The 19,882-nt window shown below is 40.8% G+C and overlaps 2 protein-coding genes across 8 annotated transcripts in view; both read right to left on the minus strand.

The window, feature by feature from the left end:
- Positions 1–1,140: 1,140 nt before the first annotated feature.
- Positions 1,141–3,171, minus strand: LOC128144619 (zinc finger protein 239-like). Its single transcript, XM_052793701.1, has one exon. The coding sequence runs from the start codon at positions 3,147–3,149 to the stop codon at positions 2,088–2,090; it is 1,062 nt and encodes a 353-aa protein (XP_052649661.1). The 5' UTR covers positions 3,150–3,171; the 3' UTR covers positions 1,141–2,087.
- Positions 3,172–4,506: 1,335 nt separating this feature from the next.
- DIP2A (disco interacting protein 2 homolog A) overlaps positions 4,507–19,882 on the minus strand; it is a 131,866-nt gene continuing 116,490 nt past the window's right edge. For 3 of the 7 annotated variants that reach the window (XM_052793696.1, XM_052793691.1, XM_052793690.1), the window contains 10 exons: positions 19,736–19,866; positions 17,817–17,985; positions 16,460–16,630; positions 14,299–14,421; positions 13,115–13,176; positions 11,511–11,568; positions 10,981–11,055; positions 10,125–10,299; positions 7,388–7,511; positions 4,507–6,522 (listed from right to left, as the gene is read on the minus strand). In XM_052793696.1, the coding sequence (XP_052649656.1) occupies positions 6,270–6,522; positions 7,388–7,511; positions 10,125–10,299; positions 10,981–11,055; positions 11,511–11,568; positions 13,115–13,176; positions 14,299–14,421; positions 16,460–16,630; positions 17,817–17,985; positions 19,736–19,866 (1,341 nt within the window). In that variant the 3' untranslated portion in view covers positions 4,507–6,269. The remainder of the gene's footprint in view (positions 6,523–7,387; positions 7,512–10,124; positions 10,300–10,980; positions 11,056–11,510; positions 11,569–13,114; positions 13,177–14,298; positions 14,422–16,459; positions 16,631–17,816; positions 17,986–19,735; positions 19,867–19,882) is intronic. The other 4 variants (XM_052793693.1, XM_052793692.1, XM_052793695.1 and 1 more) reach the window with 2 other exon arrangements.

The following is a 19,882-nucleotide window of genomic DNA, read 5'->3' on the forward strand; positions in this document are numbered from 1 at the left end:
AAAGGCCACTTTTATATTTTCTTGCCACTGAAATTTTGATTCTCCATGTAGGCATGCCACGTTACAAGTATAGATACAACCACCATGGCACTGTCGTCCATGTTTGGCAGAGAAAAATGCTAGAAATAAAAACAAATCGTTATTTTGCAGTTACCTTTGCAAGCTAGGTTTTAACGAATGCTAGAAAATTTGCAAATGTTTTTCACTTCCATAAGCAAACTTTTATGTTTAGGTGAGAACAGGATTAAAAAAAAAAAAGTGACTGGAAGAAAAGATAGTGGTGTATATTATTTTAATAACATGTATTGAAATACAAAAAAAGATAGAACTCTGCTTATATGGCACTGGCATAACCGAAGTGGAAATAAAACCCAGTGTGTCTAGTTCCTCCTAAACAACATGATTGGTCACAAAACAAAATCTAAAGACTGTAGCAAAAATTTACGTTAGAATTTGTCATGACAAGAAACTCTGGTTTAGAAACATCTCATTTGAAATATCTGACCACATAAATAAACATCAGTTCAACAATGAGTTATATCTTAGTATACCCAGCATCATGTAAATCCTGAAGTGCAAAAGATAAGAGAATTACCTAATGCAGTTTTGTTAGCTGTAAGTTAGTTCTTAGATGTAATCCAGCTCTATCATCTACTAACATGATTTCTGGCCTGATACACTGCAATAAGTTAAATGTGCAAGCTTTTGGAAAATTTCTTTTTGGCCTTAAAACAGAGTTGTGAATATGCTATAGAACCCCCCTCCCCAAAATATCCTTAAAGTGCATAATATGTGTTTTCACACAATGGCAGTGATAAAGCATTAAAAAAATCAGGGACTTGGTACAGAAAATTAGGAATGTGCACTTAAAATGAACTCACTGCTTCCTTTTTTCTGCTATAATAAATTCCTGGGTAACAATAAGTGATAAGTAAAGGCGTAAAGTAGCCTTATAGTACTGTTGCTAGAATGACATAAAGTTTATAAAAAGTCAGTACAAAGTGCTGGCTCACAAAGAACACTGCTGCAATAAAGGTAGTTCTATTAACATTTACAAAGTTAATTAGTACTCACTGGAGTCCGATCTCACACCCCTGAATAAATCTGAAACACTCCACTTTGACAGCAAACCTTTTTGTGGCATCTGGCCTCATTCCCTCAGCGTGGTGACTGGCCAGCGAACCAGCTACAGCAATTTGTTAATTCAGAAGGAGATGGGGCTTAGAATTCCCTTGTTACTACATTTTACGTTCCCTAAAAGATCAGGTGGGGAAGGAAAAAAAAAAAAAAAATCATTCTTGTATCTTTACTGCAAGCCAGGATTTCAAATGTCAAACTCAGTCAATTTAAGATGAATTACAGATTTTTGACACCTGTCTTCATTAGTTTTGAGAAAGATGAGTTAAGTTGCTTTGGCAATAAAACCTGCCGTGCTTTAAACGCACTTCACGCACAGCATTATCTGGATGCTAAGTAAAATGCCTTGTTGTACTTAACAGAAAACCAGAAAAGCCTCAAAGATACTATCTTCTCGCTATATACAGTGCTTCTAAAAACAAATCATGTTTTGCAGGATAAATTCCTGCTTGTTTCCTAAACCCACTGTTGGTATAAATCTATTTTCTGTACGCGTGCCACCTCTCTTGCCTCTTCAAACAAAAAACTTTGCCTTCATTTAAGAGACTAGAACTTAATTATTTCCACATACAAAGAAGCATCCCTCTTTCAATCTGTGTAAAAGCAGGCGCATTGGTGAGGAACCCCTGGAAGTCCGTGTTAGAAAATGCTGCTGACATGAAACAAAACCACCAGGGCCCGTGAATGGGGTGGAATCCCCCTGTAACCACGGAGCATTCTGCACGCCACACTGACTGCGGGGACCCTCAGCAGACTCTTACATATCTGTTGTGCTCCAGAGAAATGTTTGCATTGAACCTTGCATCAGAGAAAGAATTCCATTTGGAAACATGCTCTGGAGTAACGCTGGTGCAGCATGTCATTTTGTTTTGATGAAAATTAAACCAGACACTCTACCTCCCGTGAGCCATGTTGCAGAGGGCTGGGAACAGTTCTTGTTTTAGTGACTTTTACAGCCTTTCTGCCTGCTGCTGCTTTGGGTCAGCCTGGTGATGTTGCTTGAGGCTGTCATCTTGGTGCTGCTGTTTCTGCTCCCGCTTTTTCTTTTCAGCCAGTGCTTTTGCCCTGGTGGTCATTGGCCTGGGTCTAGCATCAGGCCCCTCTTCGTCCTGCTGGTGCTTTTTACAGTGTTTTTCAAAGGTAGAAATTTTGGCATATGTCCGGTTGCAAACCAAGCAGTGGTACGGCCGCTCCCCGCTATGTGTTCTCATGTGAAGCTGGAGGTAAGAGGACCTGGAAAAGGCTCGGCTGCAAACCGAGCAGCAGTGAGGTTCGCGCGCCTCGTGGGTCTTCAGGTGCTGCTTGAGGGACGACGCCTGCTTGAAGGCCTTCCCGCAGGTGGAGCACTTGAAGTTCCTCTCGCCCGACTCGAGCAGCTGGTGCGACACGAGGTGGGCGGAGGAGCGGAAGTTCTTCCCGCACTTGTCGCATGTGTAGGGCCGCTCCCCGGTGTGCAGGCGGACGTGGAGGACCAGCCCGGCCTTCTGCGTGAAGGCCTTCTCGCACTGCAGGCACTTGAAAGGCCTCTCGCCCGTGTGCACGCGGCGGTGGGTCGCGAGGTGCGAGGCGCGCCCGAAGAGCTTGCCGCAGTCGTCGCACTTGAAGGGCCTCTCACCAGTGTGGATGGCCTTGTGGCGCACCAGGTGGGAGGACTGGAGGAAGAGCTTCCCGCAGACGGGGCACTGGTACTTGCGCTCGCCTGTGTGGGAGCGGAGGTGGAGGGCGAGGTGAGAGGAGGAGATGAAGGCCTTGCCGCAGAGCGGGCAGGCGTGGGGCCGCTCCCCGGTGTGGGTGCGCTTGTGGAGGACCAGCCCCGAGGAGAGGGCGAAGGCCTTGGCGCAGACAGGGCAGCGGTAGGGCTTCTCCCCGGTGTGGACCCGGCGGTGCTTGGCCAGGGCGCCGGCCTGCGCGAAGGCCTTCCCGCACTGCTCGCACCCGTGGGGCCGCTCCGCCTCGGCGGCGAGCGCCAGCGCCCGGCGGCCCGACCCGCCCGGCGGCCCCACCGGCACCATGGCGGCGGCGGCGGCGGCCCCCGCCCCCGCGCCGCACGGCGCCGGAAGCGGCGGTGCGGCCCCTGGCCCGCGCGCATGCGCCGCCGGCGCGCGGTGGTGACGTCAGGAGGCGAGTGCAGGCCCCCGGGGTGGGCCTGCGGTCGCCATTTTCTCACTCGGCGGGGCCGGCGTGTTCGGCGCAGGCCGCCTTACAGCCCGACAGCCGCCCGGCTCCTCGCCCTCCAGGGAGGGCTTACAGCGGCTCCGGGGAGCGCCCCCCATGCGAGGCAGCTCCCTGTATTGGCAGCACAGCTGGCTCCCCTCCCGTCTCCCCAGTGCGCTGACCCAGCAGAGCTTTCTGTCAAGACTCACCCTTGGCTTTTGATGCAAAGGTGTTTTTCTTAATACGATGGCCTTGCTATTTCTTTACCCAATTATTTGCTAACAGGTGGTAGATAAAAGTTCTGTATGTTGCAAAATGTGTGAAAAATTGCTTTTAGATGGCCTTGCAGTTTCTGAGGAAGATAAGGACTTTTAGCCCTCTCAGATAACTTAGCTTAGAAGTATCCATATGGGTTACATCAAAAGGTAGGCATAGATAATAGAAGCACTAACGAGCACTCTTTAGGATAAGATGTATCAAACATGCAGAAGATCACACTGCGCAGAATCATCTGAGAGGCTCAAACAGCGGACAAGTGAGGAAGACTACTGAAGACCACCAGAGGACTCCTTAAGACTACCAGAGACCTCGAGTATGCTTGCGCGAAGGACATTTACCTATGATAATGAGTTCCCGGAAAACTAATGAATATGTAAAACCTTTCTCGGAAATCTGATGAATACATGTATAGAACCTGTATATAAACTATGCAATTAGCCTGAGCAGGTGCACACAATACGAGGAGAAATCCCCTGTGTGCGCAGCGCTGCAGTAAAGGATACCTGCTTAATAGTCTTCTGACCACTGAGTCCCGATTTCAGCTTTTCACGGCATTACTTTGCTGTGCGAAATAAGCAGCACCATCCTGAGGGGAGGGATGTTACATACCGCCCCCCGCCCCCAGCTGGGCTCCTTATCCCCAAGTTTAGAAAACTCGGTGTGTGGCAGGTACCAGTTCTGGGTGGGGAGGACCCGCATCGGTCAGGGCACTGCGGAGAGCACTTCAATTTGGGTACTGAAAACACGGGAAATTCAGGAACGTCCAGGCTTTGAGGATGTGCAGTTGCTTTAATTGTAAAGCAACTGCAATGAAATTTTGCAAAAAAAAGCTCTCTAAGCATTAAACTGTCCAAAACACAGGTGAAAACTCTGTACTGTAGAGAAGCTAAGTTTTTGATCTAACAGGGTAAGTTTCAACATTGAGCAAGTCAGATGTTCAAGAGCTGTTTTGAAATGTTTAATGTGCTTTTTGTTTCAGATTGACTTTACAAGGCAACTTGTCCCACTGTCATCAATTATCTCAATACAAAAATCTTACAATGCTTTATTTGCTAAAAAACTACAACATTAAAATTGGGGTTAGGTAGTTCTTTCCTTTTGCCAGCTGTTTTGTTACAAGGAGTGTCCCATCGTCCATGGCTAGAGGTTGCTGTACTTAAACAATAAGTTACACAAGTTCTGTACATAATTACAGTCATAGTAGAGTATGCAGCTGTATAATACACCACAGTCAAACACCATGAGGGCAAAGAACTACTATATATGAAAGCTTTTTGTTGAAGATTTTATAGTTTATTTGACCAAGAGTCAATCTGATATCCTCGTATCAGGAGACTGACATCCATCTTTCTTAGGCACTGATCCAGGCAGAATTGCCTTGCAGAAAAACCTGGCTCTTTTGCCAAACTCATGCATTATTAAAAAAATTTTATGTAGTTCAAAGTCTTTAACAACTCTATAAAAATAATTATTTGCTAGTCTCGTGCTTACCTTCAAATACATGAAGTATTTGAGTAACTTCACATTCTCTTTCTGAATTAGGTTCACTGCAGTATTAGATCAGGCAGAAACTTCAAAACCTTAATTAGTCAAGTGTGACTCAACCAACTGGATACTTCAGCTTGAACAAAAAAGTCTGTCTAAATACAACTCTAAAAAAAATGAAAGTTTGTACCACAGCAGATCAAGCTAACTAACACTGAATATCTTTTTCCATGGTGGGGGAAAAAAAAAAAAATCACTATTATAAGTTTTAGCACAGGATATTCAGGGAAAACGTATTATAAGACCATGCTTTGTAAACATTTCTACGAATCATTCAGAGACTATTGGCTTTGGAATGAATGTTCAAATACTTGGCGTTACGCAGGGCAGTAATTAACAGCTAATGCTATAAAAAGAAGCAACTTTAACATGAAGTTACGACAGCAAGAGCAGTGAAGGCTCCTGCATCAAGTAGTTGAAACTGGATATTAATTTATATTTTATTATAAAGTTTATAGCATTACAGAGTCCAGCATGGCACAATAAGTAACCTTGTTACAGTTGCAGTATTTGTTTCTGCTTGGTACAAAAAAGCTGAACAGCAGGGTAACTGTTGTTATATTGAATCTGGGATTGGAATGAATTTGTTTCTTCTGAATAGGGATGAGTCAGTGATTCAAAATACAAAGCCTGCATTTTTAAATCTCAAATATGTGCAAAATTCCTTTCAGTACAGTAGAGAATATGGTAGAGGTGTGTGCAATCTTGAAAGTTACGTCCCAACCCAGATACTGCCAATATATTGCAAACAATCACATGGAAGGTGAACTCTGAATGGTTACTCACAATTTTCAGTATTATTTCCAAGAGTCCTCCTCACAGCTGGTGTTCTCTCCCCACCCCGCTTTATGTCCTTTTATGCAGTGCATCAAGTACTGACATTCATAATTATTGTAAAAAAACATTGGTCCATGACAGTTCTAATCAGCTTCCTTCAGGAATTCCAGTAAACTCTCCATCCTAAGACAGCTGTAACTGTTACAATGGATTTATGAAAGCAAATGCAATTGGAGAGATGAAGGTCTGTGAAGATTAGTATCTCCATTTTCCTAAGGTGTTCAACAGCTTTTAAAAACACAGAAAATGGATTCCAATGTTATTATTCGGAAAGTCCCTTGATTTTGGTGCTTTAGCCTTGATGTGATTTTCTGTTTTCACATGTTGTAGGCAACATAAATAGGATCCAACTGGTCAGCTAAAAATCCGTCTCTCAAATGCATTCGTTGTTTCTCACCACGGGAGTTGATAGGAATAACACCAGGGTCCACAATGACTACAACACCTACTATGAGATAATGCTCTTCCAGAACCACATTCGTTACCAGCGCGACCAGGTCCAACGCTTCTTGTTCCGAGCCCTCCAATTCCACAACCACCACAAGCAAGTTGGTCCATGTAAACACAGCACTGTCGGCATGATACAAATATTAATGGTGAGGAAAAAAACCCATATTGACAGGAAGCTAGTTATCAGAGAGACTCACTGGAAATAAATTTTGTAAGGACTTGAACAATGTAAGAAATGAGAACAAGTGATATAATAGTAATGTGAAAATATTCGTAAATCAAGAGGTATTAAAGCTGTAACTTCTTGGGATATTCTCTGCCACTTGTTTTTTAATTGTCCATGTACAGAATACAAGTAGGTCTTTTTCTCTTATATGTACACAATCATATTTAAATTCCTTTGCATTTATGTATTAAAATGGGAACCATTAAGATTTCACATTCAGTGTGTGCATACTCGATATTAATGTACTTGTGTAAATCTTCAGAGATTATTAAAGGAAAGACAAAACCTCCCAAAGCTTACAAGTAAACACTACCACTTTGAGACTGAAGAGCACCTACAGCCAAATGGTACACATCATCCATTAGGACCAAAGGAGAATAATACATGTTAGACGATACCATTCAAGAAATCCTTGAGATGTGTTTACCACATCCAAGTGCGTACATTCTGACACAGCCAGGGAAGTCAACAATACAACTTGCAAGTGCTCTGCTGCCCTGTTCATGCCCTGCCCTCCCTGTCTTTCAGACTATGAAGATCAAACTCTGATAAAGGCGTGGGGGGTTTTTTTGAGTGGTGTGGGCAGGGGAAAGAGGAGCATTATATTTCGGTTACTCTCACTGCAGTAATTTCTAAGCAAAGTTTTGGTGAGTTCACTTTACAGCAAACTCTCAATCTAGCACGCTGTTCCACAGTGCTTGACTTCTGCTGCTTTAGAAGGAATAAAAGGATACAGAAAAGTAATAACGAGGCTCTTACCATTCTGCAATGCTCTTATGTGCTCTTATTACAGAAGTCTCTATATCAATGGGATGGTACCTCATTCCTCTGAGCTCCAGGGTTTCATCCAAAGAGCCTACCACATACAGGGCATCATGCCTCTCTGCAATATAGCACAGACATTTAAAACATCATCAGATCTACAGAACAAACATGGTCATTTGTACGTGCTTATTCCTGATGTTCCAAGATGTTCCTGGTGCTTCCTAGGAGAAAGAGTCTATAATACACATCAAGCTCTACCATTAGAAGAGAATTAAGAGGTCATGTAGCACTTCTGCCTATTGACTCAAAACAAATGAAACAAGACTAAAAAGAATTTCTAGGTCATCCAGTTTTGCCCTTGTTCTCACACAATGCAATCTCAGTTCATAAACCCAATCAAAATCCATTGTTAAAGCATCCTTTTGTCCCACTATTCTTACCAGAGAACTTCTCTCCTCTGATCAATAGGAACAGTTTTCCAATTTCCAAATTTAATTTTCTTTTCTTTTTGAAACCAGCTTATACCCACTTGTCCTCATGCCAGCAATATTCTTTTCAGCTTCTTAAGTTCCTCTATTAATGCAGCGAGAACAACTCTATCCCCTCCTCAGCCTTAGCTTTGCTAGGTTAAATAAGCAAAGCTGTCCTAGACCCTTCTGGAAGGACACACTCTCCACATTGCCACGTTCATCCTGTAACTCTGTTCAGTTCAACTTCGCTTTTTTTTTTTGCACCTATTTTATAATTCTACTCAATCGTGTAACTTGAGATGAAAACCATGCTGGGAAGCTGCACTGTATTTTATATATACTTCATGTGTTAATTCACCATACATAGCCTCTCAAATGCTGACAAAGGACAACTGACATTGTTCCACAGTGATCTCTGTGATACATGGTTTTTCAGAGAGCTACAAGGCACAAAAACTTGCTACAGTAATGTGGTGCCTTGCCACCTGCAACTTCTCTTTGTGAATGTCTGCTCACGGATTCCAATTTCTGTCAACTACCAGCCTTCTCAAGAACAGGGAGCCTTTTCACTTTGAACAGCAACAGAGGGACAATTCCATCAAAGCATCCTGTGCAGAACCTTGCACTAAGGAGCAGTACAGTGTGCCCTGGAGGTCAGGTAACTACCCTAGAAAATCAGAGAGGAGGAAAGCAAGGGAAGTTTAGAGCACCTTGGTTCAGTGTTCTTTTATCATCTTTTACCAGCTCTGAAGGGGAAGATGACATGCAGTAAAAGCTTTTTGAGGGAGCTGGATCTACGTTACATAAGTTCCCACTGATAGCCTGAGACCACATTCCTTCAGAAACAGAGACTCAGGAGGGGCTGGCCAACACAGAACTGCTCAGTGTACTAAGTAGGTTGAACGGGTGGAGAGGCCTGGTGCCAAGAAAGGACCCTTCCGGGTAGTGGTGGTAGCTGTGGGATATGGATACCACCCATCTCTGATGAAGATTGTTTCTTTACCCAAATTCACCTTTTGCTCTCTGGTGGCACTCTGACTGTGGAAGAGGGAAGCCTGCAGGACAGAGCTCTCGAGGAGATGGAACTGAGCGGGCTGCAGGAATTTCTCCAGCCAGAGCAATAGCATCCACCTTTGCTGTTCTCAAGAGCCCCAGGGAGACTGAAGAGCACGACAGCACAGTAGACTGGAGGATGACCCTCTCTTAGCAACTAGATCAAACAGTGTTACATCACAGACTGTTTCTGAACCCTGGACTGGTATCCACTGTAACAGATGGGGTAGCTCCTCAACAAAAGTTTGCACCTTCGACAAATTGCTCTCCTCACTCACTCTTCTTCCTTCACATAACGGAGGACTAAAAGTAGGATGGACATGCATGGTGTCGCCCAAACAGACACTTATGTTCCAGAAGTGGGAACACTGCTTTTCTATCGTGTACCATGAGGGACTACAGGAATGTAAAAGGTGTCTGTGAATCTCCTACAGTTCATTATCCAGTAACAGCAATGAGCGGACACTGACACTATCCATGTAGATACCATCATTCATTTAAGTCCAATCACAGACAATGAGCAATATACATTTGCTAATAAGTTATAAGCAAACTCCTTTTCTTAGGATGTTTAGAGAGAACTTTTTTTTTAAAATGTCTGATAATCAAGAGTTATACCTACTCCATATTCTGTCTCAACAGTAAAAGGAGCAGTTTTTCTTCCATCTGCTTACATTTCTCAAGTTTAGACAACCTGGCTTCGATTGAAAAAATTAGATTAACAATTTCTTTTCTATACTGGAAAAATTATGGAGAAGTTACTCCTCTAGACCTTTAACTTCTGAAAGGCTGTGAAATCACTGGTATTTCTGCATGTCCTAAAACTGTTGAATGACAACACTATTTGTATTCTCTAGATCAGCACTGAAATACTGCATCCTGTCTGTAAGGAAAGAGGTTCAGAGGAAAAGTGAGTAGAAAGGCTCTAGTGCTTCTAACAAATGTGCTCGTATTATTATTTTGTCTAAGTGGAAATAAAGGAAGATGAACATGGTTTCTAAATCTGTCAAAAGGGTATTATGAATTTCTCATTTTGCATGATTACCCAGTATCATCATAATCAATGAATATGTACAGAGTAGCAATTCCTGTTACATCCAGCACTTTTCTCTGACGGAAGTCAGGATAAACTTGCAGGACAGCTTACTCTTCACTACCCCAAGGAATTTCAAACACATGCTTCTGTAAGTACATTTGTTTTCTCTCACCTCCACTAGCATCAGTAAGTTCTGTTCTGCGCAGAAAGCCAAGGTACCCAGTCCGAGCCCATACAGTCTGAGTGTCTCCAAAACTCAAGCGAGCAGTAAAGTGATCAGCGTGCAGTGCTTCTTCTCCATACACTGTGTAGTAACCAGTAGCATTGTGTGGACTACTCACCCATATCTAGGGGATAAAAAAACCCCAACAAAACAAAAAGGAATCAATCCCGTAAAAACATAGGTTATTTTGCCAGACCCAGGCACCATCATTTATTGATTTAAAAGATCCATTCCACTGACAATTTTGTTGCTCCTGAAACGCCAGGAGTAGTTTTATTAAAATAATTCATTAACTTCTGGCTCACAGAAAATGACCACAAAAAAGGAGTAAAAAGGAGTTTTATATACATGTAATTGGGGATGGTAAAGAGGAAAAATGAACTAGGCATTTGGCTTACTGGAAATGAACACCTGTTAACGTGCAATCTTCTATTAGTTGGGCATCTTAGTATACAAAAAATCCAGATGTATATAAAACAAGGATTAAACCAAACAGCAAATTACTTCATTACCACTGTCCACTGATGGGAGTACATAAGATATTCACTGCCTCTTCTAGCTGCCAATTGGATACAGACTAGTCAACTGGTATCCCCTGGCACTGGCATGCAGTAGTTTGGCAGAGCAGGGAGGAAACCATGCAGACATACATACAAGCATGCAAACAGTTCCAACTCTCTGTAGAGTTCATTCACTTGCCACATTATGTGGCTGTCCCACTAAGAGACATGCATTTATCTAACATGATTTATCTATATATTAAATCGCTGCTGATAAACAAAGTACAACAGCATCAAAGCTTTACCTCTCCTAAATGCGAGTCTCCCAGGGGTCCCTTGGTTTCCGTGTGTGCTATGATGACCTTTACCCCTGGAAGAATCTTGAATAAGAAGCAAATAGAAGTTAAGAGAACTTGAATTCATCAAAAGGAAAGTTAATAATGCAGAGCCCCAGACATCAACAGCCTGTGCACTTCTTCCCTTTCTACTCTCTGCACCACAGATACCAACCATCTCTTCCTACCAAGTTGTTTAATCATTTAAACTCTAAGCTGCTATTTGCAGCTTCAGAGTTGAAGTTTGTTTCACACCTGAAAAATGCCTTCCACATGAAGGCCTCTGATTTTTTCAATTGTAGCAACATATCTTATTGCTTCACTTCATGCACCTGGCTTCATTTTAACTAGCTGTTCATTTTATGCTCTCTCTAGTGCCTCTCCTAGGTATACTGTGATTAGTGAAGCTCATTGCACACATTCTGTGCTGAGATCCAGCTGAAGCAGCTCACCACCCAGGTAACGGTCATGCAGAGGAAGGATTGCTCTCAATCTCTCACCTTCCCAGACTCCATAAGTGGCAGACTGTGTGGAGAACCTCTCTCTACCAAACGCACCCTGAGAAAATAAGAGAATACATTTGTACAAGGATTTATGAACTTAAATAGAAGTTAAATAGATGTGTTCCAGTATATCCAGTGTTATCCTATCCTTAGCTGCACTGACCAAACTATTATGATGCCAGCCAATTACGCTCAGTTATTCACAATGCAGTAAGACAGTTAAGAGTTTCTAGCTGTCTTCAAGACTTCCATATTAGCATTCCCATAGACCACGGTTCTTTTAAGAATCAGAAACTCAGCTCTCTGGAAAGACAAGTAACTTCTTCCAACAGAGCTCTAAGGTTGCAGTTCCACCAGCATTTCAAATTCACCTTGTTTTTTGGACTCTCCTGGACCTCTGCTTGTCACACTCAACCATGGCAGAGCATCAAGTAGGAATTACAAAAAGTGAAGAGCAAGCAGCTTAAATGGAATTAAGTGACACCACGCAGCCCATTAGTAGCATAACTTATGAAGATAGCACATTTGCAGAAGGAACAAGAACTGAGTGCAGTAGGAGAGGCATAAAAGAGAAGAGGCTCCTATACATTGTGTCATATTACACTATAGCTACACCCATAGGCTAGAACTAACACAGTGGCAGCTTTGAGGCTATGGCCAAACTTGTTTTTAACAGGAATATATACACCATGCAAGTCATTAAATAAGGAGAAAAATATTAAATAAGGAGAAAATAACTGTATTTTACATTGATCTGTTCAGAAGCCAAATTGGGGTCATGCAAATGATGGTGAATAGTTTGTCTTCTAACAGCTAAGATTTAAGCTTGCAAAAATTAGAGATGAGTAGTCACAAAAGCTGCCAGTTAACATAAGCTCCTAATTTAACATTATCAATTAAAAAAAATAAAGCAAATGCACCAAGTCTTGATATTATGTTTCTTAAAATAAGTACAGAAACAAATACATATATGCATGTACCCTACTAAACTTACAATCTGAACTTGGTGTGGCCAGCACTTGTATTAATTAAGTTAACTGAGAGACAAGTTAATACAAAAATTACGACTACAGAATTAAGTCTGATGGAATGATGCACATTCCCATCACACATACACCCAGAGAGGAGAATCTCCATTCCTGGAGATTTTCCATACTGAACTGGTTCTGGCCCTCAGTAACCTGAAGGAGCCTTGAAGCTGGTCCTGTTTTGAGCAGGAAGTTGCATGAGGGACGTCCCGAGATCCTGCCCACCCTAACTGTTTCTGTGATTCTGTGACTAACCAGCCAGTTGGCAAAGTCACCTTTTGCTAACAGTATGGTTAGGTAAGAAACAGCTAATGAGTCTAGGTTATACAGGACTGATGAACAGACAGCAAGTTAGGTGAGGGTCTAGAAAGGAACAGCAGAACAAGTGATGGAGGAGGAGATGCTGGACCACTTCCAGCACACAGCTGTCATTCTCTAAGGTGGGGTTGCATGTATGTGGTGATGAGGGATTAGCTGCTGCCAAGAATATTTCAACAAACCAATGCAATGCAATGAGGCTGAACTTTCTCCTCTACAGTCATTAAATAGTTAATGCTTTAACATAATCTGTACCTGTCATGTCGAAGTGCTCTCATATCTACATAGACTGTTGTTGGATCTGGTCCTGCTGTTCCCTAAGAATAAGAAGGAAGAAACAAATTCAATAGAAGCCAGAAAATCCTGCTTTCATTCTCACAGCCACATAAATTCACAAATTCTGTTCCCTTTTTTACTGATACTTAAAAAGTACTACCCTAATCTACCAGAAATATAGTAAAATAGCCCCCCTTTCTAGAGTGACTGCCATAAAGCTTTGATGTTTTATGGAATCAGTAAATGAATGCACAAGTGAAGTATGTATTATACAGGTAAGTTTTTAAGGTTTTAAAATTTTAAAATTTAAAATGTAAGTTTTAAAAATTTTATTTTGGTAAGCACCTCCTCTAAAAACTACATAGCAAGTGCAAAGCATGTAAGCATAAACCATGTGGGCCTAATTCCTTTCCCAAAGCTCAATTGTTCTACTTTGTAACAGTTTTGTCAACTTGGAATAAAAAAACCCAACCCAACCTTTAAGTAAAACATAACTCTAACCAACACATATCTTCTCAAGGCTCCTGCCAGTAACAGCCTAGGCAGAGGCAGAGCTCTGTTGCAGTCAGAGGATAAACCTGCTGACCAACTCTGGTGAGAGGTTTCCCATTTCCCAATGTGGGAACAGGGGACCTTTTTTTTTCCCCAGCAGAATTTAATCTCAAGAGAACTAGAAAGTACTGTGAAATGCATATTTAAGCTAAAAAAAAAGGGCAAAGTTTTGGTGACTCTTTCCCCCCACGGCACAGTTTCTCATTTTGGAAATACTTAAAATGAGGCCACTTTGCCATCAGCTCAAGATTGCAGTGCTGGAGAACAGTAATAATGTCTTTATAATGACATTCCCTTGTACTTCCATAGCACCGCTGAGGCTCAGTGACACTGACGGCCACACCAAATTAACGGTATGATCTTTATCTTTAGGAATACAACATTCAGTAATTTTAATCATTGCTATAACCCCTTTTTGTGGCTTGTTTGAGAAAGAGGTTTTGTACTTCAGCGACAAGTGTTCTTTGTGAGTAAAACTGATCTTTAGAAAAAAAATCTTACTTGATCTGTTTCAAATGAAAACTCTCTCAAATGGCATACATTCATTATAGAGTAACACTGCTGAACCAGATTGACTTTAGGACATTACAAGCACACATGCATCACTATACCTGTTCAGCCAGCTTGCCCAGCCTGTTTGGCTGACAGCAGGACCACAAACAGAAGTAACAGAGGCCATCAAAGTGTGTGAAACAGAGAGAAAGGGGAAAAAAGAAAATACAAACAAAGAGGCACTGGAAACATAAGATACACACAGTAAGACAGAAAACAAAACTCATACTGTTTTAGAGTGAAAAGAAAATTTCCATTTCAGATTACTTAAGAGCTTGGCACTTTTCAGTGGTTCATTGGGAAACATGCAAATCCCAGTTAACAAACAAGAAGGGGTTCAAGGCAGATCATATGAAATACCTGTTGCCTTATCATAAATCCCTCCTCCATCTGTAAGTATCTAAATGCTGCTTCCAGCTTCAAAAACACCCTCTCAGTAAACCAGTCCAGTAAGGTTGAAAGACATTATGTATTTATTTGCATGCTAACTTGTATCAAATACCCATTCAGTTTGGCTATTCATCTATATTCATTTAAATTCAATGATTTTAGAAAGTCAAATACAGATATCACTTCGGAAGAATGGGGGAAAGGGGTTGGAAAAAAACCCAAAACACTAAAAAAGGGCTCAAGAATGGAGAACAGAGATGAAAAAGGTATAAAATGAAGGGGAAGCTTAACTGCCCAGCAGCCCTACACTCTTCACAGTTTCCTTGGAGTACTTTTCACATTGCCATTTAACATTCTGCAGAAAAACTGTTTTTCCCCCCTTTGTGCAGTCTGAACAGCAAACATCCAAAACTGGCTTTTAAAATTCTTATTTAGGTAGGCAATTGAGAAAGCTGTTCTTTCACACTTGGCATCTGAAATGTTTTATTCAATGAATTTAAAATCTTAATTTACATTCATCTTAATTTAATCTACATCCTTCCTATTTTTCTATCTGCTGATTCGTAAAATTGCTCTGGACGCATTTCTTTATAAGCATTTATCTAGGGGTTGTTAAAAACCTTTTCTCCTTTAATATGTGTGAAAGAAACTATAGAAACTAAAGAAACAATTATGAGTGGCAACATATTTAAAAAGCTCATGGCCCAAAACATCTCTTCTGTAGGAAATCTATAACATTAAAATACACTCTGAGAGGAAAAAGGCTTTCCTTCATCTAGTGGGCACCAGAAAGGAAAAAAAAAAAAATGCGGGGGGGGGGGGGAGATTTGCAGAAGCACAGTAGGAATCTTCATAGAATCACATTTTTTTAAGTGTAATTCATACCAATAAAATTGGAAATAAAGCATACAATTACACACATACTTAATGCATGTGCCATCTATGAAATTCCCCACATACAAAGCTACATACTGCCGCATCTGAAACTTGAGCAGTTTATCTATTAACTCAAGTATCATCCAAAACCCGGGATGCTTTGCCATTTTCTAAACCATACTTAGTACCTGATTTTCAGGTAAGTTGTAGAATACTTTTTTTCCCTCTCCTAACTAGAGAAGAAATGTCTCATTAAGAAAAGTTAGATCTAATCTGGTTAAATTACACATATAAGATTACAGTCAACTGAACACTAAACTATCAAAGGGTGGGTCTGGACCATAGCACGTCATTGTCTCCAGTCTGTGAAGTAGGGCTGTGTACTTTATGGGCATATTCACCCCCTCAAAGCTTCCAATTTTATACCTTTAATTGAAAAAAAAGTCCAACTCTCACAAGAGGCGAGACAAATGTATTTACATGTTGGCAATACTCATTTGAGAGCCTTAAAAGTAAAAATAACCTGCCAACCTTGTCAGTTTTCCTGGGTCTTACTTGAGGAACTCTGTCTTCTATTTAATTCCACATATACATAAGCTATTTTCAAACAGACAAAATCTGAGTCACACAAAAGCTGAAATAGCACTGCTTGAAATATTTACTATGTTTATGAACAGGAAGCTGTGTATTTAATTTAATACTGCTCCTGCATAGTAGGAAGGAAACAAGTTTCTTAATATTGATTCTCTGTATTAGAAAGGCAAATCAATTGGTCAATTAGTACAGAGAAGTAAAATTATCATAATCCACATCTTCAAGGCTTATTTAACTTAGTGGTGAAGCAAGCAGGCCATGGAGCTCTAGTTCATTAGAAAAAAAATTACATACAGCTGAACATGATTTCCTATAAAGTTCCCAGAGATTCTGTACAAGGGATAAGCAGTTTAATCTCACCTGTAAGCAAATTGCTACGTTGACCCTGCACCCAAATGTAGTGCTCACTGCACGAGCAGAGAGGCCCAGGTCCTTGAATAACTTCGAGAAAGACTGTGTTAATGTAATCCTTGGTCTCTCCTCTGCAACCACCATGCATGTTCGCACGCAGGACAGGTTAACTCCTTTCATCTGAGAGGTTGGGTGAAGAAAACAACAACATTTTAAGTCTGAAGTCAACAATTCTGGAAATAAGCCATTTTAATTTGCAGAACAGATGGCATTTAAAAACACTAGAGTAACTGACATGAACTGGTTAAACAATATAGACACGGACTGCACTCAGTTTGGCTCCATCCACACAGGACAGCCCACTAAAATTGTGCCAAGAAGCTTTGTGGCAGGGTTTGATGCCCAAGATGCAAACTACTCACATCGTGTAGCTGCAACACAGCCACTCATCATTTTGAGCTGAAAAAACCACAAAATGTCTTTCTGTCACAGGGTGGGCTCACAAGAGACCAGCTCGCTCCCAGTGCTGCGCAGTTCAGATGCAAGCAGAGTGTTTGAGACATTATTAGCTCTCATCAGTGTGAATGTGAACCTGTAGCAACTGGCTGTGGGCCAGGATTCCCTTCAGTGAGGTCCAGGAGAAGAGGGACAGAGTTTTTTGTCTATACCGAGAATAAGCACAATGTACCCACTTTCTTGTGCACAACAAGCTGCCAGACGTTCCCAGTGGAAGTCCTGAGCAGCTTAGTTACTACAGCCATGGGAACTCTCCTACCATTGAGACAGAGGCGCCTCTTTTAGGAAATTAAGTTGCAGTTAAGAGATTTCCCTCAAAAAGAGATGGACGTATTAGTGTGTAAGTAATTGCTGCTGTTAGGAAGAATACATCCGTTTCAGAACTCAAAACTTTTGGAGTCAAGTAATCTGAAAGCAGGTGAGACTTGCCAGGTTTTGGGGGCCTTTTTGTTTTGTTTTTTAGGGGGGAGAGGTTTTTTGGTTTTGGAGTTTGCTGGGGCTTTGAGTTTTTTTCGTTTTTGATGTGGGTTTTGTCTGTTTTTTTTGTTTTGTCTCAGACAAGAAAAAGTTGATAGGCTTGCTACGTATTTTGCCCAAAATCTCAGAAATACCCAGCAGCACAGAGGTGGCACAAATAAGTAAAGTTGAAAACATAAGACTTCTTTTCTTCATCACCAGAAACATGAGAGCTGAAACTTCCAGCAATCTCAACATCTCCCAAAAAGCAAGTCATAATGAAAGGCTTTCACAGAAACACTTATGGGCCCATCTTCTGCAAGCCAAAATGAAATATTTTTAGAAAGATACATGTATTTATATGTCAGTATGTTGAAAAATCAAGTCCACTCACCCGGAGATTATCAGTCTGTGTTCCAAGCCCTTTGGTGCACATCTCCATCACAGAGTACGAGCAGAACGTGACACGCACTTTATACTGACTTACAGCAGACAACCACAGAGACACATTGCTCTCCAGTTCCAGAGGAGGGACTAGAATAGACTGATGACCCGAATAAACACTAGGGAGAGGAAGAAAAAGAAACATGTAAACTTCAAGCCAGCACAAAAAAGCCAAAAGTTACCTAAAGTCAAAATGAAGCAAATATAGGAAAACTGAGAGCTTGGTATCTATTTGAACTTCAGCTTATCTTCTCCACAGAGAGCAAGTATCTCTTAGTTAGCTAAGAACTATGGGTTTGAGTTAAGTCACAAACTTTAAGGTGTGTATATTTGTCCTGCAGTAAATTGGGTTGAACTATAGGCAAATACTCAATGCCTTGAACAGACAGAACTTCTGACACTAAAACATTGACATTTGAGGCATCAGATAACAATTGGTAATTGAGCTTATTTTGTGAGTCATTCTAGGGAAAATGCACCTTTTGCTTCAAGTGAAATGAGTCTTTAACACCTATATTGCACCATTCAAGTTTTTAGTGCAATTTTCTAGCCTTTGCTGTAGGTGACTCAGCTTTTAAACAGTGTTTATGTGAAATATTTAACCTGGATACCAGTCAACATGAGTGGACAGAAAGTCGAATTCCGAATCACACCACCTTTTAATTGTTTGGGGTTTTTTTAAATATTATATACTCATTTCAAGACAGTGAATGCCATGGCCATACAGTCTTAAATTACCAAATGTCTTTTGGATCAGTTACTATCAACAAAATCAGTGACACAACCCTTTGTAAAACCAGGCTTAGATAAACCAATGGATCTTGAAAAAAATAACAGCATCTCTAATTGCTTTCAACAGGTAGCTTGACAAGCTTGCCATTTCTCCTGACTAGAGTTGATGTGTTTTTGTAGTGGGCAATACGATGAGGAGTTTCTTGTTTTCTTTTTAAACATTCTAAAATAGAAAAAAAAATCATTCTGTAATAAAACAGTCTTTCACACTAAAACAAAGCTATAACTCAGATGAAACACAGCAGGCCTGATATTAACTCTTGTATAGTAAGCATGACACACATAGTTCCCTTCCCTAAAAATATTTTTAAAAATCCGTTTAGATTTTAATTCTTCCATCACTGAGATTTCTTCTCCCTCCACGCTGCCTCACTTTGTTGATGATATAAAATCATCAGATGTTACCGAAGTTAAATTTTTGCTTTCCTTCAGGACACTTCCTTTCCAGTTGGGGAAATTAGAGAGGGAATGAAAAGGTTAACTACAGTAAACTTAATGTTATCTGTTTACAAAATAACCTTTCATATTCAGTTTCTGTGTTTTTTAAATGAACTATCTAAAACACTATTAAATCTTTGGATTAGTTAAAGCATATGGAATGTTTTAAAAGGCAAGTATTTTAAAGAGGAAAATTTTGCAGCTTTGCAAGATGTGCTGCATTATAGTAGTTATCTGATTGAATCAATTCAGGTCTCATTCATTTTAAGAAACATTCAGTTGATTCCTTCAGCAGTATTTCATAGTGCATACCAATCTTGCAGTCAACACCTTAAGGGTCTTGTAAAAAAGGTATGGTTCAATCTCAAAAGACTTTAAAAGGATTTATTTAATCAATGGAAAATAGACAGCGAAGCCCTTTTTTTCTTGGATTTGGTATCTAATTAATGCCACTTGCAAAACTCAAGTTACTCGAGTAACTAACTAACTTAAATGAGTTTTGTTACCACAAAAGGTATTTTATGAAATACCTGTAAAAGGTTAATTTGGGTTTCTCTGACAGTTTCATCCACAACTGTTCCCTTTTATTCTAGAGAAGGCTGGGAACACATGAGAAAGCCTACGACTCAAACGACATACCTGCACAAGCACCATAGTGCAAATCCCAAGCCACAGTAAGGGTCAAGGCAGATGGCAATCTGACGTGAAGGGTACAACTCACACTGTAGCTTTATAGAGCGACATAAGGCACTTGTAGCTGCATGTGACATCTGTAAGAGGAAAACA

This window comes from Harpia harpyja, chromosome 7 (genome assembly GCF_026419915.1).
Source record: "Harpia harpyja isolate bHarHar1 chromosome 7, bHarHar1 primary haplotype, whole genome shotgun sequence".
NCBI lineage: Eukaryota > Metazoa > Chordata > Aves > Accipitriformes > Accipitridae > Harpia > Harpia harpyja.

What these genes read in the sequence shown, in the direction of transcription:
- LOC128144619 (XM_052793701.1), bottom strand. Translation starts at nt 3,149, where the DNA reads ATGGTGCCGGTGGGGCCGCCGGGCGGGTCGGGCCGCCGGGCGCTGGCG.